Raw genomic sequence first — 26,585 nt, forward strand, 5'->3', positions numbered from 1 at the left:
AGGGGGTCACACTATTTTATTCTTCACATATATATGAGGCTAGAGAATGTCATGTCCATGTAGTTTTCAAAGTAAAAATGTATCTGCAAGTCTGATCTCGGTAAATGTGACACTTATTTTGTCAAGGATAGGCATGATTTTGAAATTAACTGTAATATAAAGATGAGCAGGACTGCCAGATATACAGGAACACACTTAATGACTATTCATATGATCTGCAAGTAATAGCTGGTAGAATTTTTTGCCTCTTGTGACTGAATACAACTTCTCCACTGCCTCTCTAATGAAAATATTTGGATGATCTTAGAATTTCCAAGCACCCTGGAAGCACCCTGTCACAACCTACTCTATGAAGTGTATGCATAGAAGTCTTTTCAACATTAGAGGACATAAGGATTGTTAGGGTAACTGGTATAAATCTGGGGAACAAAGACTGGGAACACAAGAACAGGACATACTGAAACAAAACATGCCAGTTTGGATTCAGCACAGTTCCTTAAAAGTAGAAGGGAACAATCTCCTGAGAGTGCTTCTGAAAACTGCCACACAATGTGTGAGCTTTATGTTCTGTCATTTCAAATCAGTCACAGGCCACTCAGTTTAAACTAGCCCTGCAAGTGGCTTTTTGCATCTGCAACTTCTTTTTGAACTAAAGCATGTTGGCATCTAGTATTTGTTAAACAGCTACACAAATCCTTCTATACTGCCTATTAAACCACAAGCTTTCCATTAATTCCTAAGTATTCAAAATGCTGCCTACTTCAGCACTAAGGGTTTCACTGTTGATAGGGCTGAGGACATCTGGAAAAGCTATTGGGAAAGATTGTTTGGGATTTTAAATTTATGTAAAACAGAGGACAGTAAGACACTATATGTAGTAAATACCACTATAAAAAGAAACATTCAGTCATCCATATCACCTTGTTATCAGTAATATGGATATTTCCTATGCTTAGACTAGGCAGATGTCTTTAATCATTCAAAAAATGTTTCAAGCCATCAGATTAAAATGCCATTTTGGCATTTTAATCCAAAATCTGAAAATATCTTCTAAAGCCCTTGTGGAAGACTTGGAACACAACCCAGATTATGCTACTTACAAGAGGTCACTGGGGTTCCAGTTGCATAATTCTTGTTGAGATCAACTAGAATTTACACAAATAACCTTACTGAGGTCAATGGGACCATCCCTATAAATAAGAGTTACAGAAAATAATCTTAAGTATGTGAACAGATATCTATTACTATCAATTGTTCCAATTGATTAAAAATAAATTTTTGGCATCATTGGATCTCTAGGGTACACAACAATAGGCAAAAGCTGCTGTTATAATCTGCAGTCAAAACAGTGAAGAAACTTAGTCAAACAGCTTAAAATCCAAATCTTATTCACAGCAATGTTTCAAATCTACAATTGAACACCCCCCAACTTAATCTTTTCATAGAGGAGATCTGAACAGATTACCTCTTAATTAAAATAATCAATAACTGAGTGTATGACTGTAAAAGGACACAGTATTTTCATAGAGAACTAATTTGCCAATGGAAACTTCAACAGAACAATGGACTACTATTAAAAATGATGTCATGAAAAATTAGGATGATTATGCAGCATAATATATTTAAGATGTTAGCATTTACACACACATATAAGAAACTGCAATTTCACCTCACAGGTACATAAAGGGGAGACAGAATCATCATTCATGATGATTTTCAACATCTATGTCATCAGATAATCATATCAAGATCTCCAGCAAAAGACAAGAACCAGATCATGCTGTAATTATGAGGCAGAGCCAAAAAGAAGCTCTGAAGTTCTTGAGACCACTTATCCTCTCAGCATCCCCAGAAGAAAAGTTATATATGACTGAGCCAAAATGTGTAAATTAATCTCTATTTGTTAAAATAGCAGGACATCTTGGGGAGTTGAGAAATCTAGTAAACCGTCTGGCTCTGAACTGAGGAGATTTCTTGCATGCTTGAGAAAAGAAGGGATAGACAACACAAGGACAGATATTCAGGGTGCATCCAGAGAGCTAATGAAACTGAGATTTTAAAGAATTTAATTTGTTGTGATTGGCAAATAATAGCTGATTATTTGAGCCAAATTCTAAAAAAGAATATAAAGTTGTTATTCTTACAATGCAGACAGAAGGAATGCAGCAATTCTAGGAGCTGATTCCCAACATAAAGCTTCTAGGCTTTATAGAGTAGAACTTCTATTCTGCCTGGCTCTACAATACTTTCATATATATAATCATTTCTGTGGGAAAGAGTGGCTGAAATTGTGATTTAAAACAGCCTTGTTTTTGAAAACTGATTTAAATCACTTAAAAAGACATGGAATGTTGGTAATCTCAAACACATACAACTGGCTACTACTGATTCATACTTTTCACTGTGCATGCAATCTCAGCTATGAATCATATTTTCTTATATTTTTCACTGTGAAAAATATGAAAAAGACAAGGCTGAAGGCATTTCAGAAAACTTTTAATACTGGCTCCATTCAGCATGCTTCAGATTAGATTTGTTATTGATATAGCAGCACAAATGCTAGCAGAAGTCAGGCAGATTAAATGCCCAACAAATACTTAATCAAATGATGAAAAACCAGCTAGACTGTGGCTGTCTTGGGTTGTGGAGCAACACTTGAGAGACAGATAAATGTCATCAGTCTTGATGTGAATTGAAGGTCTGAAGAGCAGCCTTTGCTGCAGACATCTGCTGGTCCTTTGAAATGCTTCTTTTCCATCAAATAGTAAAATGTCAGGCCTGAAGAGCACAGCTGGTATCCAATTCATATAAAGTAAACAGGTGACCCTAGTATGGGTCTCAAAATCAGTCATCTCTTGTTTTAATGCAAGATATGTGGGGAGTGGTGTGAGATTAATGACACCAGAGTCCTGGCCTTGCTTCAACAGTCAAGACACAGATAAGGAGACTCAGAGATAAGTGAATAAATTCATTGTGTTAATACATAGCAGAGTTTAGTAATCAACAATCAAATTACACCCATACATTTGCATAAATGGGTAAAAATACCTCTATTTTTAATTATTAAAAGCTGATTTCAAAATGTCCAAACTAATGCTGCAAATTATATTCCAATGCCCATTTTTCTACCTAGCCCTCTTATTCTAAACTCAGTATAAGGAGGTGTAGTTCAGCCCTTGTCTAAAGCAATACTAGTAATGCAGAACTTAAAATGAAAAATACCTGCCAAATTTTCTTTACTTCACATCTGTCCCCAGAATACTGAAACCAGTTTTCTCTTTGTTCCATATCACTCTACATATTGCCAATACCTAAAACTCAGAAATGTACTAAATGAATTGATTTGGATTTTTTTTTTAATTCTGTATTTATTTTCATTGATGCACATTTCTACAGCTATAAGGCTGTCAAAAGAAACACTTTCATAAAAATCTGCTATAGATGTTTTACTCGTCCAGGACATCAGGATTAAACCAAGTGTTCAATTCATCCGGGGAATTCAAATAACAAAAAAAAATGCTTTGCAACCTCAGTTTCAGAGAGTAATATCTAGAACAACAGGACACTTAGGAACCCAGGAACAAAATAATTAAAAAAAAAGAAAAAAAAAGAGGTGATTATTTCTGAAGATGCAGTTCAGAATTCTTCATCAGTTTATAACTTCTTCTTATAAGAAACTTGGACAATAAAATTTACCTCTACTGGTTTCATACTAGGAAATGCCAATTTCTCTGTTGAGATGGATACAGTCATTGCTCCTATCTGCAGTGTGGTGCAAAGAAGCAGCATCTCTTGGGACTGTAATAATGTAACAATATTGAGAAACCTGAATGCTTCTATTTTCATATATACTTTTAAGGGGTTTAACCTTTCTCTGAGTAGGAGTGTTTACAAAATGTCACTCAGTGAGTCATAGCACACTTCTGCTTGCTCCTAAACTTTCAACAGATAAGCACTGAAATTCAGTGCAAATGGGAGCACAAACAGCAAGATACATTAACCTGGACCACACAAGCTCCCTCTGGGCTGTATATTTCCATACTTTGTGACAAAATACAGTTGTACATGTTGGCTAGACACAGATAACCCACATGCACAGTATTTCTTCTTTACTACCTCTTAAGAAGAGATAATTACCTGATCTTACCTCATTCTCCTTCACATACATAAACCCAGATGCATAGGGAGAGTTGCACCTTTCTAAGTCTATTTGGTTTTTGAGAGTTACTCTGGCAACTTTAAACACTGCTGACAGGCCTAATCTACAGTCTGAGAGCATCCTCTGAGGACAGAGCTTGACATACAACCTATAAGCTGCAGGTAAAAAAGTATTTGAACTCCTACACAAAGTCCTGTAGAGCTTGCAGATCTAAAATAATTTAAAAAATGAGAATACTATCCTGCATGAAAGTTAGTTTTCTATGTGAGAGAAATTGTGACCTTTGCAAATATTATGATATATAGCACTAAAGGGATCTTAATATTTGGCATTAGCTAGAACAGTTTCAAGGTTTTAAACTGAGACCTGAGTCAGAAAATAAATAATTTTTAAACATATAGCTGCAGCCTTTATTTCTAATCTTAGTTCATGGCATCTTCATTTTTGGAACTCACCTGATGCACATTTTTACACAATCTCACATGCTGATTTGTACTCTAGTTTTTGGTATGTATTTTAGCAAGGAGCTACAAAAACCCACTGGCTCCACCACTCAATTGTGATGCCAAATACGCCCCCTTTCATTAGAATTTATTTCAAAATTGAACACCACAGAAAATGTCAGCTGCATTTTGCAGATAAGAGATCCATAAAGGGATACAGCTTGAAAAGATGGCTACATGACTTAATGATCTCTGTGATCAAGTGAAATTTTTCTCCTTTTATTCAGAGCAACCCAGTCACCAAATTTCTGATAGCGCTTCCCACATCCTGAAATCAAGGAGAAAGCAGAAAACTAAGTGCAGAATTGCCAAATAAGCCACAGATACTTTTCTGATTTTACAGCTTGAAGTGAAACTAAACAAGATTCTAAATTAATGTGATTCTAAATTAATGCAAAATTTGTTTTGACTTTTAAAATTCCAAAATAGCAGCTAGAAGATGAATTATTTTTAGTTTTTTTGATTCAACTTTGAGTATTATTCTTAATCATAAAAAGATATTTCCCCTAATCTTTATTAGCTATCATACTTTCTGTTTGAGAGATTTATCTGCCCATATATAATGCATAATATTCTAACAGGCTGAGCAACTATTTTTAAGTGAAAAGATAACAGATGCAAAAGTTGAATTGGCCACACCTACACCTGTTCTGCTGTTTGACAGTATCCTTTGATACCCATATTTAAAAGACTTGCAATATCTTCATATCTACCCTATCTAGCAGAAAAAGCTGTGGCTCAGCTTTCCTTGCTGTTTCTGACATGGATTCTTTACTGTGGCTCTTGCTTGAACTGACTTGTCTTACCTGACAAAAATCACTGAGTAGCAGACTGGTTCTTCTAAAGGGTAAAGCAACTTGTTTTTTCTCAAAATGTTCTAAATTTTATGCAGTCTAAAAGAAGGATTTAAGATGACAGATTTGTGTCTAGTCTTGAGGAGGAAAAATGTGGTTATTGCTTCTGTGCTCCTATTTTTTAATGGAGAGAATTCAAAAGGAGCATTGCAGACTGTTGCCATATAATTTAACAGAGCTCTGTTCTGATTAAAAATTTTGCTTGGCATTTGAAGAGGGAGACAGACATATCACAACTTTAAAACTACCCTGTTTTTAATGCAGATACTTATGTCTTCCAGAGTAGAAACCTGGTTAAATGTGATGCTCTGAAAGAACCTCAGTCTGGAAAAGCAGAGGTGTTACTATTATTGACAAGAGGGCTGTAAATGGACTTTTTAATTTACAAGATAGTGCTGTATTTACTTCAGAGTAGCCTCAATGATTCCAGCAGAACTAGATGAACACAAATATGCCATGATGGGATTTTCCCTCAGACAAAGCTTTGAGGCAGACATGCCTAGACCTACAGCAATCTGTACATCCATTTCAAACACAGATAAGCTGTTATATTGGTAGATGTGCTAGAATAATTATCTTTTTAAATAGAAAAACCCTAATGTGGCTAGGTAAAGCAGAGTAGAAATTAAAAAGCCTATTCAGAGCTCTTCTTTTGCCTAGTATGTATTCACTGCTGCTTTCTTGTGCCCAGGCTTATTTTATTTGACTCAGGCAGTTTCTGAATGGTGACAAACCCTGCTCAGCCTCCTCTGGTCCTACACTGTGTGTCTGATACTCCAATTCCTCCTAGGTGAGATCAGCACAGTTAAAGAATTTTCATTTCAGTAGGTGTAAGGTATAGGGGAAACAGATGGACCTAGAAGTTCAGTGCCCCATGATGTTTCATATGAAGGTTGTTGACAAAGAATTTACAGACCCATTTTCTTTAAAAAGCTCTTTTGCACAGGACACATAGGAGATGCCAGTGCCCAGCCTTGCAGAAAGCACTGACTCACAAAATTTACTTTTTGTGGCCCTAGAAATCTGACACAGCTGCATTTAAGATCCCCCCAACCCAAACCAACCCAATCCAACTCAACCTTGCTTGATCCTTCCAGCATCTAAGGCAGCATAACCCTCTAATGCAATCCTCTCTAGGAAGAGCCACTTGAGCAGATGCATCACCTACAGTACACTAATTTCCTATGTTGCATTTGCACTCTGTAAAGTGCTCACAGATGAATAAAGAAGTCTGCCTTCCATCTCAGCTAAGTTTTTTTTTTCAATAACCTTCCAAAACCTTCAGTTTTTGTTCATTTCTGTTTTGGTCCACATGACAGGTAGTTTTACCCAGAAAACACAAGATCTAACTTTGGTAATGTAAGTATAACTAAACAGATGGTTATTAAGTGATTCATGAAGATCTAAAATAAAAGATGGAAAAATTAAATATACCACATGGCATTCTGCAGCCTGTGAAGAAGGAAGAACTGTAGACTTTTGTCCCAAATCCTTTGAAGACATCTTTGAAGTGTCTGGAGAAATACTAGGTGGATGATCTTGGATTTCAGGCTCTGCTTTATTGTCAGGGGTGGGAACTATCTGAACGGAAAGAGATGCTGTGTGTATCTCAGGCATGGGGTTACAGGCAGGTGAGACAGGCCTCTGTGAAAACCCTGGCTCTTCAACAGGCTTGAGCTGTTGCTGTGAATGACAAGGAATGCTACTTGCTGGGTCACGTGTCCGGGTTAATTTCAGGGTAGATATCTTACGTTTTTGAGACTGCTGCCTCTGGCCTTGATGGAGAGTGGTGCTAATGCCAGCTACTGTGCCTGTGTCTGCACTGGAGACTGAGGGCAGGGGTTTAATGATTTTCTGTGCATAGGACACACTTGTGTTAGATATTTGAGAAGACATTGTCTCCTGCACAAATGTCTCACTAGTGTAATAGGCAGTATCTGAGAGGAGGTGTTTAGCTGGGCCAGTAGTTCCTGCCTGGAGATTAATTTCGTTCTCGGGATTAGTTACTCTTGCTTTCCGAAAGCTTTCTTTTCTAGGAGGTGGCAGAGGTGCCTTATTTGCCAAAAGCATCCACACAGAGCAAAATAACATTGAAGAAGAAACAGAAAGAAAGTAAATGTTAGTAGGAGATATAGTTCAGTTTTACTTTTATATTTAAACAAAGGAACTAGCAAATTAAAGGGCTTCATCTCAACATTGCTAAAGTCAATGAACAACTAAATTGGTCAGGTTCCCACCACCATTTCCTGTGCAACTTCTGTTTAAAAAGCCACATGTTCCGTTTACTCAGACCAAAGTGGGATCAGAAAGGATCAGAAGGAAGCCCACAGTCATTCATTTTCTTTTAAAAAAACAATTCTTACACTGAAAAAGAATTATTGCTGTGAAAGCATTCAGGTATGTAAGTACTCCATGATCTTAGATAGCAAGCAATTATTCACAGGTAACACACATATATAAAACACAGAGCCTCTTAATCTTTTGAATTAAAATAGTACCAGAGAGAGTATTAAAATTGGTATGCTGATTTTTTTTTTACAGATAAAGATGTTCCTAAGCATGGAGGTGGTTTTTTGTTTATGTTGTGTGTTTTTTTGGTTGTTTTTTTTTTTTTTTTTTGTTTCTGTTTTTAGTATGCTCTAATTACATTGTTCTGCAAAACAGGCAGAAGCATTTTCTACCATATAATTAATACATCTTAATCCTCAGATATTTTGATGACCGGTGGATTTTTCCAAGTGTAAACTGTTAATAAATATTCTTTGAAGTCTGGGAACACTCCTAGAAAGCTTTTACTTGTGTATGACCTAGTTTTATTTAGCAGTCTTGCTCACTGAAAGCAAATTCTGGTAATTAACCTGGGGGCACACAGCCTGTGTGGGGTATGCTTTATCTATGCAGCAAAGCAGCCTTTAGTGACCCACATGAGCAGGTGATTCACACTGTCTGCAAGACATCAGGCAATGTTTCATAGAGGTATCCCATCCATATGTGCTAACCCCCAGCAGTGGTGTAGCATTAAATGTGGTGTGTCCAGTTTTACCTGAGTTGGTGATTTTTTATCCTGTAGGTTTGGCCGCACGCTCCTGAAGCCTTTTGCTGAAAGAGATGAGCTGCTAGCATCTCCATTCAGTGTCTCTCTGCTGCCATCATTGTAAGATCGCCAAGCTTTTGCAAATAGAAAAGAATGAAACCATTTTTTGGGTGTGATTAGTACATCTGCACTGCTCTCAACATAGCGACCCACCTACTAAACACACTGCACAACTGACAGTGACGCTGTTTTACCATGGAAGTTATAAGAACATGGCTAAAGCTGCCACTCTACAAAATATTAATCTTTAAAAGTTCAGAAAATTCAAGCATTGACAACAGTTCTGGTATTGGGCAGGTAGACATCTTCCCACAATTTTCATACAGACTGTGGATTTTTAACCTTGAGAGTCCTTTTGAGGTGCTGGTGCTTCAGCCCCTGTATAAATCAGGCTCAAGTTTCTTCACTTTCAGATTACATTCTTGAACTTCATGGCTGTGTTAGATTTTGAAAAACATCTCAACTCATGTAAGGTTAGCTGGTCATGGCAGTTTCAAAAGTTTCACCACAGTACCCTAGTTGTCCCAATAGTGTTCCAATCTTATTGCAAAATCTAAATTACACCTCTATTTTCCTGCCAACCATGTTTTTTTTTTTTTCTCCATCCTCAGACCTGGAATGCCCTCAAAGCGTTGGCCAAACACAGAGGGAGATGTTGAAGACAAAATACCGTAAGAGGCTGGGAACAGTGACACATTATGTGAGCAGGCTGCTAAGTGAAGGTGGGCAGAACTTGCAATCCTGAGTAAGGCACTAAAAAGGAAATAGCAAGTACCACTGAATGGTGCCACAGTGATGAAGCTAAAGGTGGCAAATTAGCAGTCTGTTTTTTTCCCACACATTTCATTTTTCTGACAACATATTCTGTGTTACATGAAATTACTGCTTTCAAATGAGCCCTGAATTTGAGGTCTTAACCATTAACAATTAGAATTACCTAATTTCAGAGGTGCTTCCCTTGAAGAATGAGGAAGTATGGAATAATGAAATCAAATAAATAGAAGATTATTGCAATTAATCCACTTACATGGTATTACACTGATACATAAATAATACAGTGTTTCATTTACCTGAATCTGGAGACTGAGAATCAGACCCTGAAAAAGAAATATCCAATATTAATTTGTGTTAGAAATAAATCAAATTTGCAAAAAACACACAGAAGTATTGATAAGATGCAGTTCTGCCTGTCTAATGAATATTTAGTATGTTTTACTTGTTATGAATATTTTTAGGTAAACAATCTTCATAAATTATTTTTTAAAACTAATCTAGCTTCTGACAATCATTTTAAAACAACACTCAGATTCCTTTCCTTGAGAAGAGTTTTTAAATCAAGTTTCAGTAAAAAGTTTGTAATAAGTAAAACGTCTTTTTCATGCTTTGTTATCTTGAAAGAAAATACAGGGGGTGTGAGACCCAAAACACAGATCAAAAGCAAAATTAATTTACTAATTTATTAATTTACAAATGTAATTAATTTTTTCCTAAGTATTCCTGATTTTTTTCATGAATGACTACTAAACATAGGCAGAGAGGAATTAAGAACACTTTCTAAAAAGCACTGTAGAAGTAATACATCTGTCAGTGTGATAGGAAATAGTGCTACCCTTCTCCTCCTGGCAAAGTAATATGGCAGAAATGCACATTAGCAGAAAAAAAGCCATTCAGCAGTTTTTTCTCAGTGGTTGGTGGTGATACCTGAGGCCAATAGGTTTGGAGAACTCTGAACCCTCTTCACAGCTGTTAGTGTGACAGACATTGCAGCACGTTTGCGAGCACACCCACCGCTATCTGGAAGCACAAAACAATACAGACAGCAGCCCCAGACAAAGGGAGCAAGCACATGCAACACATCACACTGTGAGATATGCCAAACACACATGAAAATAAACATGCAGTTAAGGAACTGCTGCAGAAATCTCTGAATTTGCAGGTTTGGCAGATTAGCAGAATACATAAAATTTCACAGGCTTTAAATAACGATAAACCTCACAGAGAATAAGTGAAGAAAGCTGTGTTTAATACTTAATCCACTAGGGAAATATATACACTCTGTTACCTGAAAGACTGCTTAATTACAGCTAATTAGCAAAAGCAAACAAGTAATCAAGATAAAGGCTTAAGCGTTTCAGAATAATATTAATCAATAATCTGCACTGTAAAATAATTTCATTGTAGGCATTAGAAAGACACCATTCATAAACTAAGCTCATGTTTGATCAGCTGACAAAGTACTTTTGTTCCTTTTGGATCTTTTATGCTCCAGAAACAAAATTACCAGTGAAGGCATAATTTTTTTTTTCATTTTGATGAAATGAACTGGTTGTCCCTCTTCCCCTTTTTTATCTAATGTAAGTTAAAAAAATAAAAGAAATATATATCTGGAACTGAATAACATTCTGAGGAAATGACTAGAAATCTAAAATAATTTTTAAAAAATGAGGTATAGAAAAAAAACCTTCCTTCTGGATCTTGCTCAACTCCTTTATTCTACTCCTCTCTCACTGGAGCTGCCATTACATTTTATAAATACTCTCTTATTATTAGAAGACAGAACTTAGCTTTTTAGCAACTCTAGCATAGTTGTAAAATAAAGTTAATAAATATTCTTTGCAATTATATTTAACTAGAGTATTTTTCTGCTCGTCACTAAAAGAATTATTTTTAGTATTTGATACTACTGAGATTTGATTTAGTGCTTCAAGGAAGTCAAAAACTACAAGTATGATAAATGCCTTTTTATTTCTGTAGCCTATGACAGGGAGTTTTATAAAATTAAGGTGTTTATGAAGACCTGCAACCTATTTTCAGAAAGTATCTGCCATAATAGCAGTGATTTGAGCACAGAGTCATTTCTAACCCAGGTCTGCAAGAGAAGTAAGCTCCTGGTATTTCTTTGCTCATTCCAATATCCCCCTGCTACTTCAATCTTTCCAATACTCCCCTGGCCACAGGCCCTGTAGGATATGCATTAAGAAGTTGTTAACATTGGCAAACATCAGAGCCACTGCCTTAGAGGAAAGTGGTACCAAAGACTCATTGCCAATTCCAAGGTGCAAGGCAAAAGGCCAAATCATTTCAGCCAGCAGTAGTTGAAAGCACTACATTACCTGCCATTAATTATTGGCATTGTACGTGTGACACAAAGGCAATGGCTATCAAATCTGTACATGTGTTTTAGTTTGCTTACATAAATACAGAATGGAAATGGTAATTGAAATTACATTTTCCCTTCTTGTATTCCTTTTCCTCCGCCATTGACATCCAACAGAGGTAATTCCAATGAGATTTGGTGATGTGTCAATACTGGGGTTCTCTTCTAATCTGAATATTGGCAGACTTTGAAAGCATACACTTAATATAAGCTAATGTGCAAAAAAAAAAATTTTATACTGTCACAGCTCTTATTCAAATTCAGTGGCAATTTATTTGTAACTTTTCAAGAGATACCTTCCTGAATTTTATGATAGAGAAAGTGAAGACCATGACAAAATGACTACAAACATTTAATTATTTTAACTTCAGAAAATTCTGCTTCCATTTAGTTTTTCATGTATACTTCATGGACCCATAATCTAGCAAAGTGTTTTACCTTCATGCAAGAGAAATAAAACAGATTTTAACTGACTACATACAATATTTACCCCTATATATATAATTTATATATATTCACAAGTCTGTTCCTGCATTATTTATCAGTATCTGTAGAAAAAATAATGAGATCTAATTAGCATTCAGTTAAGACATAACCTCACATTCATATGATGTTGAGTTGTGCAAAATTTCTAGTAGAATAGGAATGTGTGTGGCTAAGCACATATTGATGCATGATGGGTTCCATCCTCTCATCTCTGTTCAGGCCAGGCTCCCATTAAGTGGAGTGTGGAGTATTAAGAAACAGTAAGGAAGACTGAATTAATGATCTTCTGCTCATTTCACTTGCAAACTATAAGCAATTATATCACATAGCTGTTACTTAAGGAACAAATGAGGTTATATGAAACATTCTATACAAAACGTTTGCATATATAAAAAATGTGGGCACAAATACGCATACACACACTCACAATTCCTTTGACCTGAAAAGTTCTTCAGGAAGGAGTCCTGTCTAACTAGAAATTGCTTTAACATTGAAGCAAAGGAGACCCAAACCAGCTAAGGTCTGCAGGCAGTGCTAGAATATGAAGTCAGGCAATAATTCACAATCAAAACAGCTGCCTAAAATGTAATCGCAGCTTCTTTTTCTCTTCCTCTCTTAATTGTTTCCACATTTAACCCTTCCCCCTAAATTCACAGCCCCAAGAGCTGCTCCCACTAGAGACAGCATCATCCTCAGTGAGCTGTGTATCTGTATTTGACAAATGGTCTACTGGTTGGGTCCTGCCCCAAAGCGAGATGGAGACGATTCAAAACACCACCATTTCATTTGTAAGAGCAAGGGGTGGGTTTCTTAAAAAGACTGTTTCGGAGAGTTAGTAAAAGCAGGGGCATGAACAAAGAGGGCAAAGATGAAAGGATGCTGACCTTGTGTGAAGGGGTGAGAGAGAGCAGCCAGGGGCAAGAAATTTTTAATAAGCTCTTAAAGCTTATTAAAGAGAAGAAAAATGGCATCCAAACATTAGGTTTGCTGATTATTATTCTATTCACTGAAATTGCGAATCGTATAATTTTTCCTTTTGTCTGCACAGTGAATTCTAGTTTAGAAGTCTTTAGAGCAGGGCTTCTTATTCCTTACTTGCATTCTGACCTTTTGAGGTAAAAATATAATGCTGGGTCCAACCGTCCAGGACAGACCAAGCTGCTGCCTGTTTATGTCCCCAGGTCCAACCAGGAGGGAGACTGGAAATGCCTTCCTAGCAGACAGATGTACACACCACATCCATACATGGCCAGACACACAGCCCCAAGCCCTCACACCAACATGGCACAATGGCCTCACCACCCTCTCCTCTCTGGCTGAAGCTCCAACAGGGAGAATGGCACATGTGGACAGAGTGGATCCTTCCAGCAACTAACTGGGCTCAAACATTGAATCTGCCACTCATTCCATGCCTGCTCTCCTGGAACAGCCCTGGATAAGGAAGACCCTTTGTTCCTTGGGTCACCCTAATTCGTGTTCTTGCCTGCCCTTGTGTCCCTGTGCTCTTCCAGGCTTATGGAGACAGATAGGCCTTTGATGGCTCTCATGATGGGTCTGGGAATATCCTGGCAGGGCAGGCTATTACTTGGGCTTCTACTCCTTCCACTCTTTATCTGAATTCAGTTTTGCATGTGCTGATGAGTTTTTTTACAACATAATCTACACTGACAAGTAAACTTATTATTTGGTTCTTTCATGCTGTTAAAATTTAAATTTTTTGTAGAATGCCTGGAACTCAAGGCACCTAATTTACTTCAGTGATTTAAAAGTGGCTTAATAATCTGCTCAGGAACTCTACATGGACCCAAGAAATTATGTTCTTGTCTCCCAGACAAAATATTCAAGAGAATAGTCCATGTAATGACTTCCATTAATAATTTTAACAAACAGATAATATTAGCAATCCTCCAGAACTGAATACTTTTCACTCTTGGCTGTTCTTTATGTGCTTCATCTAATGCAAACAGCTAACTTGTTTAACAGCTTTAAAATTAGATGCATTTATCAAGAATGATCTGTGTGAAATTCAGCCAAAATATTTGCAGATGAATACTAAGAATCTGTTTTAACTATTAACTTCTATCCATTTCTTATTCCTCAATGCAACTACCTCTCCTCGACATGAGCTATGCATGCACATATGCATAATGAACAATAAGGACATTTATCCTGTGTTTTAATCTGATGTGAGTTTCAGGGGCAGTTCATGTTTTCTGTGAGTTAGTTAATCAAGCAAACAAGCTAATGATGTTCATCAATCTGTAAAATACCTGAAGACTTATTGAAGAAACCCCCTAAATATAGGTTAAAATATGATTCTGTTGATGATTGCTTACTCTGGGTTTAAAAACACACACAAATTCTATGAGACTATTTTAGATTTATGACAACATTTGAACTCCAAAAGGAAGCAGAAGCCAAAGTACCCTTGATACTTCTGAAAAACCTTATCTGTATCTTACCTCTGCTTCTTTGCTTTTGCAAAAATGTTTCATTGCCTTATGCTGCTGAATATTCCTTCCTAACATGTGGAACAGAATTAACATCAAATGCTAAAAGATCTCTCCCATATATGGTAGAGTATTGCAAACCAAAGCTCTTCAAAACATTTTCTCTGTAGACAAAAATATCTTCCGGAGGGTTTGCTGAGACAGACTGCCAAGTCTGCAGCCACAGGGAAGGAACTCTGGATTAGAGGAACCCAGTCTAAGCAGTAGATTTACTTTTTATTTTTAAAGCTGCATATACATTAGCTTTGCCACTCCACCAGTTACTGGCATCAAACTAGAGAGCTCATTTATCTGCAGGAGTCATTGATGAAAGGCGTATTTTTAAAACAAACTAGTGGCAAATCAATAGCAACTGATAACCTACAATGGCACCATGTACAAATTTCTGTTATAAAGCAGTGAAATAAAAAAAAACCACCAACCCCAAACCAAAGCTGTAGCACTCATGTTCAAAAGACAGCATACTGTAGAAAGAAAAAAGGTAAAAAAAAAAAAAAAAGGAAAGAAAAAACAGAAAAAAGGAAATAGCTAGACCAGAACAGCACATAGAACAGCTTCCACCTGAGTCACTCTTTCTTAATGAAGTAATGCTTTAGATAGGTGCAAGGATAGGTGTAAGACATCCACTTTTACATCCTACTCACATGTTTTTAATTTTTTTTACAGTCAGAAAACAATCTACCTCAATAAAATAATTGATAACAATTGCCACATTTTGTCAATACCTTCCTTTCAGTGCAGCTGATAACATGCACATTAATATCAAGCACATAGAAGATGAAAAAAATGTTTTCACTGTCCAAGTGCAGAGTAGATTAAAGTTCAACCTAAAATCATGGTATCTTTAGGTAACTGGAGAGGATTTCAGGTGTGTTCAGGACTTTAAGGTCTGTTTTTAAGGCTCCTGTCTGATCAGAAGACTCCCAATCCCCAAGAGAAGTCATTCAGCTGCAGATTATTTAAATCTTATTTCTTCTCTCTTGAGATTTCATAACTTACATAAAAAATCTTAGTACAGCATCGAACAACATCAAAGTCATAACTTACATCAAAAATCTTAGTACAGCATCATACTTTGGGGCCACAGTAGCACAAACTGGCAATTTACCTCTTTATTCATATTTTTTGAAGTAGAAGCTATAAAATTACCTCTATCATGTGATTTTGACTCATATGATGGCAATGCACAATGTAATTATAGTATGATGATTAGGAAAGTTACATCTGAAATTACAGTTCCGTGAAACGAGTCGTATTTTAGTACTACCTGGATTATGCAGACTGACACATTTAGAAAAGACATCTCCACCAAAAATGAGAAAGGTATGGGAAAAATTTCAAATAGTATTTTTATAAATGAAAAATACACCACTTTGATTAGGATTTGAAAAACAATTAAGAACAACCAAAACTTTGGGGAACAAAACACGCTCAAAACACACTCAAACGAGAAACTTAATTTCTCCTGTTTATTCTATTAACAAATGTAGTGGTTTCAAGTGAACCGATATATTTTAACTTTGAATTAAAAAATATGCTCCAAAACTGGATCCTACTGAGTTTCAGTTGTCTGAGACAACAGGAAGCCATGAAGCTGGATTAATACAGTGATCTAGATAATGGCACCTATATCACAGAAAAGCTAATCCCTTTGACTTAGAGCATGCTGCTGAAATTCAGACTTCAAAGGTAGTTTTGGTCCTCAGGTCCCACATATCATGACATGGTGAAGCACTGTGGTTAATGATAAAGCCACTGGTTTGGAAAGGATGGATAGGTCTGTCCTTGTACCACAGTTAATCTGCAAACCAGACAGCTCACCTATGGAGCCTGAAAGAGCTGACTCCAACTGAAAATTTACACCTGAGTGAGGCCACAATTTCAGCAGTCTGCTTTCAAGAGGCATATTCCCTCTTCCAGCACAAAGAGCAGCACTATCTTATTGGCTTCAGAAGTTCAGGAGCAAACATTAGTACACTGTCATAGATCATGAAGATAACTTTCTATAGAGTCCTTAATCGGGTGAATACATCTGTTACAGCAACTTGAGAGAAAATACAAAGCACTCTAAGTATAACACATCCTCAAGATTATTCTCAGCTGATATGCAAGTACAGTTTACAATACAGGGATTATATGCCCCTTAATTTAGTGACAGTACAGAACAGAAATAAGGGATTTTCAAAGCATGTGCATTTTCTTAGGAAAACGTGATGCTTTAATAACACTTTTCCACCACTGTTGTATCCTCATACTATGTATTTTCACATAAAACACACACGCACAAAACTGATACTATTAAATTAAGCACAGAAGTCTAAGCATGCACTTTTATGTATCCATATATGTCCATACATAGAAAAACATGTATGTAAATTTTATATATGGGATACAAATACACATAAGCAGGCATACTATTAAAATATCCAGCTTATTTTGAATTCAGCACCAACTAAAGTACAATTTGTTTATGAAAATTCTAGTAAATTTGGGATCTTCTCTGCTCACAAAAACAACACAAAAAATCTCACAGATGCAGCATACCTGTGTTCATTTTGACACTGGAGGATTTGCTATAAAAGTCTTCAGATTTCCTGCGGAAAATAAAACGATCTATTAATTTGCACAGGACAAGAATGTGTGGTACAAAATGGCAGCAGAGCTTTTTGGAGGGATGGAGAATCACTGTGATACAAATGGCAGTCCTATTTTAACACTGCTTTAATTAAATTGGTATTGCTTGTCCTTCCAAAGTTAAAGATGAGCTGTCACTTCCATTATAAGTCACCCTATCTTCAAGTGTTTAGTAGCTTTCTTGTAAATATTTGCTGTAGGATAAAAAAACCTAGTGATTAAATTCCTGGTCTTGAAACTATAAACTAAAAATATTTTCCATACGGGAATGTGGAAATATTTTCAAAAGCTGCTTACAAGGTTTATTCACTCCTTTGCGCAAACTAAAGGATGTGAAGAGTAGATCTCTCCAAATATTTTCTAAGCAGCCGAAGTTACCAAGTCTTTTTCAACGACTTATAAGCAGATATTGTTGTTTTCATCCAGTGATTTAATATGTCTCCCCAGACAACACTGACATTCCTAATCTTGCTTGATGTATTTCTATGCACAGAATCAAGACACGTGTCTTGGCACTCACAGGAATCCTTATGAAAACTCCTAATGGAGCAGCGAATCAGGTCACTTTTTACAGATAATAACTTGCACCAAAATAATGTAAAGTGCACACGAAAGTTGAATCTATTTAGATATCCCAACTCTATATATTACTTACAAAAAAACAAATAGTAAAACACAACCAGCCAAACTACAACTGCAGAAATCTCATAACATGCTATATAACAGCCAACTTTAACCCACCGATGTCATGGGACGGAGCAGACACTATTTTCCACCTACTGCCAGTTTATGTCACAGCTTTATCTCAGGATAAAGTGGTGTCTGCATACTAAGCATCTGTATTGTCACATATACACTGTCCAACAGAATCTACTTTAGCAAACGTGCAGACACACCAGAGGCCAAAATACTGAGGGCTAAAAAAAAAAAATTCTCCTACTGCCTTATTCCCACATCAAGTCCAAGATAAAATAAAGGTAAAATCAGATTTCGTAATGTAATACAGCTTCAAAAAATAAATTAAAAATATAAACTGCCTGACTATGTTGGAGTAAGTTGGAATGTATGCATGAGGGGCCATTTTTATGATGGGAGATTAAGGTACTAATTAATACAAGTAAACAAAATATCAAAATAATTCCAGTTTCACTTCAACTCAACAGGAAGCCTAAATTAACCGTACCTCTAAGGTAATATGTATATTGCCATATTCCCTTGTATTCCTAACAAGGCCAGACATTCCACTGCTTGAAAAAATTACTGTTTTTCAGCAATGATCTGATCTCTGCTGCTATTATTCAGTCAGTTTTGTGACAAAAAAATATGTATTTTTTTGAGATTTCCTGATTTTTTGATTTTTTTTATTTCTTGAGAGCTATGGAAATAAACAACGGGCAGTGAATGAAGTTTTGTAATATTATTTTTATGCTGTAGTTATCAGTAAACTACTGCTGTGAATTTTTAAAAGCTCTTATAAAAACTAAGAAATTTTTTTCTTTTTTTATATATGGTCTCTGACTGAAATGTTGCATTTCTTTCACTGCTACAGAACGTTCTTACAGCCTCAAATTCCCACTGCATTTTCAGACTGCTAGAGGAGACACCATTTCCATGCCTTCTTTTAGCTTGGAACTGAATTGCTGACCGTACCACATATAAGACACAAAATGCAACATGATATTTATTTTCAGACCCAACAAGTAGAGGACTCCAGGAACACTGCAGAGCTAAAATGATTTCTAGCAGGTGGCTTTGATATATTTACCCAAAGCATGCTTAACTCTTACTCAAGTTTTAACAGACAAAACTCAGTTTGAGCACTACAGATCTGTACTCCTGACAACTTCTATCTGAACAGTTTAGGCCACATGGCTGACACTCACTGAGGGGCCTCATACAAATCACTAATTTTTCCACATTAATCTAATTTTGCTGAAAAACAACGTAGTCCTGCATACCTAAAAGATATGCATGTAAATGAGGCAATCCAAATCTGACACATGCAAACCACAGGCCTTTAGTATTTAAAACTAAAGTAGTTTTGAATTCTCTGCTTCTAAAGAGCTAAAGCACCATTCAAATACTTAATGATACTGGGGTAGAAGCCAAATGAATGCAATGAAATTAAATGCCATATGCCTGAAATAATTTTATTCAACATTGTTTCAATCAGCCTTTAAGATCTTTGCTTCAAGAAGGAAGTGGTGGGGGAGGAACCGGGAGCAAAGGGCTGGTTTTGTTTTGTAATTCAGCTCCTTCTTAATTTCCTCCTGAAAATTGTTTTTTGGGAATGGGTTTGCCCCTGACAGAGGCAATGAATGTTGCACTGGAAGCATCAGACACTTCAGTGCCAAGATGCACACCCGATGGCCAACTGAGATACTCAGCTCTCAGCTAGCCAATGCTGTGGTGGAACAAAGGCCTGCAAGGGTCTGTGCACACAAAGCACCACTGCAGTGAGGGAGATTTCAAAATCAGTCACCTGGATTGGGCTCACACCTCATCTTTGATGCTGAGGTAAAAGAACACTAAGTTTAAGCACAGTAGCAGGCCTAGCTTTTGCAGAGGGAAATCCTGGATTAATCTTCATGACCTTCTTCTATAGTTAACTTCATCTGGAAGAGCTAATGCATCAGGAAATGAATGACTGTGTTAACGCACAAAAATGGGTCTGTTGGGTTGCATACAACTGTAGTTACCATTGCTACATTTAGTTCCACTAAATGCATATCCTTGATAATATTACAATGATTAACAGCTCAGAAATTCTTTGCATTGCAAGAGGTTACTGAAAAGACTTGTGGGAATCTCATTGACATCTGCTCTATTTTCTCCAGGAGACCCTGATATCTACTTGTAATTACTTCTGTTCCCGGTAAGTTCTGCAGTGTGGGGTGCTGAAGGAAAACATTCTGTCACCCCTTCTGTTCCACATTCATATGGAGCTATAAAAAGGGTTAGTGAGAAGTCAAGGAAGGTTTCCCCACCCTCAGTTTATTCATGAATCAAGATGCATGACTTGACTGTTGGGATTTAATTCCATTCTTTTTCAGATCTTCAAGCACCTACAAACATTAAGGCAGAAGAACCATTTAGACGCAGTTCTGTGCATTGTGCTCTCAGATGACCTTGCCTGAGCAGGAAGGTTGGACCAGGTGACCCAATGTGGTCCCTTTCAACCTTACCATTTTTGTGATTCTGTTATTTACTCTTTGGCATTTCACAAAAGATATTATGAAAAACTGATTTAAATGTAATTTTCTGATAGAGTGTTGTTTTTATTAATTCTAAATCTAATTCTAGTACATGCTCTTTACAGTTACAATCCTTTGTATTGAATTCTACTCCAAGGACCTTTGGTGAGAGGAGTGACTGATTTAGAACACAGAGTACAGATGGATCAACAGCAGGATAGATAAGTGTGTCTGGCTGGAAAATTACAGATTTTCATTTTCTTAGGAAGAGAACAGTTCCCAGATATTTGGAGAGGACAGGAGCTTTCCTGACTTGCATGACAGGGAGTGTCAGACTTTCATTAATGGTGCTTGCCAGTGTCATAGTTTGAGCTTGAGAGAGTAATCTACTTGAGAAAATATCTGCAAAGTTAAGGAATCGAATCAGTGGTGAATTTACTACAAGGATTGTTTATTCAGTCAGTTTAAACATTGCAGGTGATTTATAAACACACATTTATTACCAGGCAGGATCCTATTTTGCAGGAGGCAGTAAATTCTTTTAATGCACATCATTAAGACTCTGCAGAGCATTCCTGCTCTGCAACGAGTCAATATACCTCATATGCCAATTCATACACTCAGTGATGGAGGGTAAAAAAAGTATGAAGCTTTAGTTCTGAAGGTATGGTGAAGCTGGCTATTTTATTTCTCTCCCTATTTAAAAGAAATTCTTTCAGATGTTTACTGTTAGCAGGAAAATGATGGCAATAAGAATGCAATGAAAACTTGATAAACCCCAAGTGTTTAGATTGTGACACCAACACTTGCACAAAGGAACAGCTGTTCTGAGGCTTCCTTGCTAGAAGTCTCTTTTGCTGAGCCTATATAAGCTGGTAGAAATCTTATATGGAAATCTACTCTTTGTATGAGAAAATGTTTGATGGAGCACAGGCAGATGATGCCTGCAATGAAAATGGCTCCCCCATGTTTCAGTTTTATTAACATGCAACAAGAATTACCCAAAATGGCAGGGGATCTTTGCTAAGATCCAACACAGCAAGGCATATGCTGAGTATATGCTTTAGTATGTGCTTCATGAAAGCCTCACAGAAATATTTTTATGCTTTATGTTAAACACAAGCATAAATACTGTTTGCCCTAGACCACACTACCTTAGCCTACAAGGACCTGAATACTCAGAAGTTAGAAGTCTAGTTCTAATTAAAGTGTTTTCAGATAGATAAACAAAGAGAAAAACATAGGCAGACAATTGAAATCATAGTTTCTGTAATTTTAACTTTAAAGTTTTTCTTAAAAGAAGAGATCCTTATGCTAAGTGCAGTGCCATTGTACATATTACACATATGCATATTATCTGGAAATGTACTGGTCAGATCATTAAACAATTGGGATGGTGAATAATTTGTACATGGTCATAAATTTCTACTGGAACACAATAGAGAAGTCACATTGTACTCAGCAGCAGTAAGTGTGTGACCGGGGAAATCTCTACACACAAAAGTTCTGTTTCCTGGACCATCTGCAGTCCTACAAACAAACTATCTTAGGCTGATATCTAACTTACAGCAGATCAGATATTTGAGCCTATTTCCTCAGCAAATACAATACTAACATTGTTATTCAGTATACTGAAGACTTGGTGTTGGACAATGGCAGTTGGCTCTAATTCCCATGTACAAATGTATAAAGAGCATCTGTACAGGAAAATCCACCACAGGAGTCTATGGCTGATCAGTCTCTCTAAGCACATCAAGATTGGATGCAAGTGGAGGAAATAAAAGCCCTATTAACCATTTCATGTACCTTAAAAGCGAGTTGAAAATCATAAGGTAATTTCTATTCATGAGAATCATTAAAGTCTGAAGCACTTGTCAGGAGTGATGTGGTCAGACTTAAGACTCTTAGCTTGTCAGGTGTAAGTGAAAAATGTGACAGTCTAAATGCAGGGGAATAAATCTGATGACACAGGAACTGCTTTCCAGACACTTTTCCTAATGTAATTTCTCTGGGAATGCTATAAATGCAAGATTAAGCATCTTTTTTTCCCATGTTTCTTCATGCAACATAGAAAACTTATTAATTGTCTGATAGGAAAAGCAAAGGCTACATGTTTCTAAACTGCAAGTTTCTAACAGCAATCTTTGTGCACATAGCATTAGTAGAAAAAGTTCAAACACTTGCATTTAAATTGGTATCAACGTAAGTCTCTTTCTCTAGAGGAAACATATGAAGCTCAAAATTTTGCCTGTTTGTAGCATGATTTTTACTAGATACTTATTTTGACTTGGTATGTAGTGAAAAACAAACAAAATTTCTGCACTTGGTTCTAAATAGGCACTTGCTGGCATGTCAAAATACTTCTCAGATACTTCAGTAGCAGAACATTTTCCTAAAATGACAGTGCAGCTATACGAGGATACCAAGAAAGTTATTCAAGCCGACAACATTCTGTACATTTTACTGGTTATTTTTACAGCTGCAAAAGGAACGAGCAGGACAAACTGCTGCTCTTACATTCTGCATCTCCTCCTCTACCACTACAGTAAATTTAATTAATAATTCCAGTCATGCTTGTGGTGTTTATGATTTTTTTTTCATTATTTTTACTACTTCAATATAAATAAAGAAGGAGAAAGGTTCCATTAACTGAATAAAGGTTAAAAGAAAAGTTCCATTAACTTGCTGACTCCAATTCACATTTCTTACGCTTTTATCCAGGCACCTACTACTGTTTTTAATACTACCAAATTTTAAATTTCTAGCTTTTAGTGGTGGTTATTTTTGTTCCCTGCTTTTGTCTTCCACATCTGCTGTTGTTTTACAGGAACTGTATTTGATCAAATAGAATCTTTCCATAGACTGGAAATTATTTAAGATTACTGTATGGGAGCATGTCACTGAAGTAAATATGCAGTGGAATGGTGTGCACAGATGTAATTACAAAAAACGCCACTGTAAGACAGATGCCTTAAAGGCATTCTGCATGTTCTTAGTACTTCTTAAAGTTTTCATTTTATCATGATGAAATATTTGTCTTTTAGGAAATACAATTTTTAAACAATGGAACCCAAAATTCACCTGTCAAATCTTTTAGACAGCCTTTAAAATTTTATTTAAAGTTTAATTTCCCAGAAAATACAAATATTCCCAGAATATCCAACTATTTCTCCATCTTTTTCAAGACAAATATCATTAGAACTATGTTCCTGTCAAAAACTCATCATTGAAGGGTTAAATCTGGATTCTTTAGATCGCAGTAACTACCAAAGTCATCAGGAACATAAGACACTTTTAGTTTAATTTCCTGAACTTTGCAAATTACTGGTCACTTGAATCTTCAAGTATTGTCTAATTTTCTGTTTCTATACAGTATGACAAACAATGCATTCTTGCTCTTGTCTATTAGGTATGTAATATGTATCAATTTCAGACTAAACATGCATAAATCTCTACCTAAATTAGAACTCATTACAATAGGGCTTTTTTTCCCCCCATGAGTCAATACCACTCCCTATAGAATCAGTGGAAATAGTGTCAATTCAAAAAAGAAAAGTCCATTTCTGTTTGCTTCTGTTGGTTTTGTCTTAAATATAAAAATATGCTTCCCTGAACTACTGGGTAATGTCACATATAGCTAAGAGAGTTGGACCAGTGGGTGAGGTGATACAAAACTCTTTAATATATTCTTTTAAGTGTGCTGAAGGAGCAGCATTTTGCTTTAATCTTTCTGTAACCTACACATAAAACCAGAATGAATAACTATAACTTAAAAGACTAACTAAGAGGATACTAAGTGAAAGATTTTAATCCTTATTATTTTTTAAGATAATAATTTGAAGGGATTGTACAGGAAAACTTTCAGTACCCCTCTATTGAGTGCTTAAAACTTGTGACCAATTTTGGCTAAGCTTGACAGAGATGCAGAGGTCTTGGGAACACTGAAGGCTTACAAGTTCCACGAGGAATTCTCATAGAGAATACAGACTTTACCAGAGCCAAGTGGGAAACATACTCTAGCATTGTTAGATAAAGGTGAATTCATACAGGAAGGAAGACTTAGGAGCTGTAGATGGATAAATGCATAGACCTTCATTAACCCAGCCACAAAACTCTCTCCCACACAGCATCCAGTTTAATTTGCCTTCTTAGGCAGGAGGAAGACAACAAAAACAACCAAAATATTTCTGCTGTCAAAAAGGTGAAGAGTTGAACCCAAGATTTTTCCATTACATTCATTCCAAGCTCTGCATGGATTGATGACTAACACAGTTGGAACTCTGAACTGCCTCGGTGTGATTCAATTCCAAAGGGTGTTTCAGCCTTTGCAAGCAGAAGGAACTTTCTCCAGCAAAAGGGTAAGTGTCAAAGCCTGACATCCACACAGGGGCTTGACTTGAGGTCAGCTCTACTCTGGCCCTGCAGACCAGAATCAGAACTACAGACACACCTACTTCAGTGTCCTCCTGTCACAGGAACGATGTGAGGCTCCTTCCTTGAGCCACATCTTCCAGTTTAGGTTTGTTGGTACATCTGCAGATCTACCCTATGAACCCAAAATGACAAATACTAAAGAGCAATAAAATGGGGGAAAGAAAGATCATAAGATTTTAGTTTAGATTAAGGAGCTGTGAAGCAAAATGTAGAGTAAATTTATTCACTGTTGGTCTGAACAGACATATGGCTTCTTCAGTTCTGCAGCACAAGAAATACTTCTGGACTTTCAGTCCTCCTGCTGACTTACAATGCCTCAATCCCTAAATGACTCATCAGTGACAGCAAGTCAAATGCTATAAACTTCTATCCCTGCTATAAAGCCTGCCTTATACCATGCAGTGTATCTCATTACCTCCTAGCACATTTTGCCATTTCTCAAGAATCATAGCACTGCTTTGCATAGCTGTAGTCCCATTGGAGACTTAACTGTTCAGAGGAAAGATATTTAACAGCAGCAATACTATTGTTCTCTCAAAACTAAGGATAACTCCTTATGTACAACACACAAAAACCAGAATAATCAGCCTTGCAAGCTTGAATTTGAATGTTTTGCTGATACTGCATTTTCCCCTGGGGCACAATCATCAATTTTCATTTCTTAGAGTTTCACTCCTCCAGATAACAGACATCAAAATAATGCCACTGCTACTGTTTACAACACGAGTATGTGAACTGTTTCAGACCTCCAATAATGAAATCCAATATGCCTCAATGCTATATAGAACAACAACAAAAAAAGCTACAATTCTTCCTAATATAAATAGCCAAAGAAAGAACTACCAACCATTACGGCTGGGAGTATAGTTAACTCATGTAAATAAGGAGTGTTAATACTAACTATCTGTACCTGCTAGCTGAATTACAAAAGTTCTAGACATTTGGTAAATTTCAGATTGTATGCTTATCCTTCTCTCTCCCTCTCAATACCTTATTCTTCACCAGCACATTTAAGATTTCTGCTAATCCTTTACTGCACATCCTTTCAGCACATCCTTTACTGATTCTAGAGCAAATCAGAAACCGTCAAAAATTAACCTCACAAAGATTAAGCAGAATGTTATTGGAACAATTGTGAGATGGCACAAAAAAAAGGTTCCTTCTTCACAGAAGTGTTGAAAGAAAACACCAGAGGTTTGTGCCAGGCTTGCAGCAAACATGGGACAAGGTTAGGGATCACCTGAGAGGTGACTGCGTGCCTGTACAGCACTGCCAGGTGTGGCCGTGAAGAGCATGGTCTGAGAGCTTTCTGGGCTCTTCCACAATAATGTTCCCTTCCCACTACCACAGGAATGAAAAGGGAGAGGCACAAATCAGGATGAGTTTTCACTCTTTTAGTTCCCTACTACCAAAGCAAACTGTGCCAGCAAATGGAAGAAGCACCCTGAATAGCCTACTACTGACTCCATTCCTTACCCCAACCTTCTCTCACATCCCATGAAGAGATCCAGTTTGTATTTTGGATGAGGCCACAGATTTGCAGAAACAAGTGATAATAAA

The 26,585-nt window shown here is 36.7% G+C and overlaps 1 protein-coding gene across 21 annotated transcripts in view; it reads right to left on the bottom strand.

Annotated features, from left to right (window-relative positions):
* SORBS2 (sorbin and SH3 domain containing 2) overlaps nucleotides 1–26,585 on the bottom strand; it is a 145,029-nt gene that overhangs the window by 60,833 nt on the left and 57,611 nt on the right. For 3 of the 21 annotated variants that reach the window (XM_077177435.1, XM_077177438.1, XM_077177436.1), the window contains exons 3-6: nucleotides 17,308–17,357; nucleotides 9,681–9,707; nucleotides 8,560–8,684; nucleotides 6,951–7,568 (exon numbers count right to left, since the gene is read on the bottom strand). In XM_077177435.1, coding sequence (XP_077033550.1) covers nucleotides 6,951–7,568; nucleotides 8,560–8,684; nucleotides 9,681–9,707; nucleotides 17,308–17,317 — 780 coding nt within the window. In that variant the 5' untranslated portion in view covers nucleotides 17,318–17,357. Of the gene's footprint in view, nucleotides 1–6,950; nucleotides 7,569–8,559; nucleotides 8,685–9,680; nucleotides 9,708–10,311; nucleotides 10,408–17,307; nucleotides 17,358–26,585 lie in introns of those variants that run through there. The other 18 variants (XM_077177447.1, XM_077177446.1, XM_077177434.1 and 15 more) reach the window with 12 other exon arrangements.

Source organism: Agelaius phoeniceus, chromosome 4, assembly GCF_051311805.1.
Source record: "Agelaius phoeniceus isolate bAgePho1 chromosome 4, bAgePho1.hap1, whole genome shotgun sequence".
Classification (NCBI taxonomy): Eukaryota; Metazoa; Chordata; class Aves; order Passeriformes; family Icteridae; genus Agelaius; species Agelaius phoeniceus.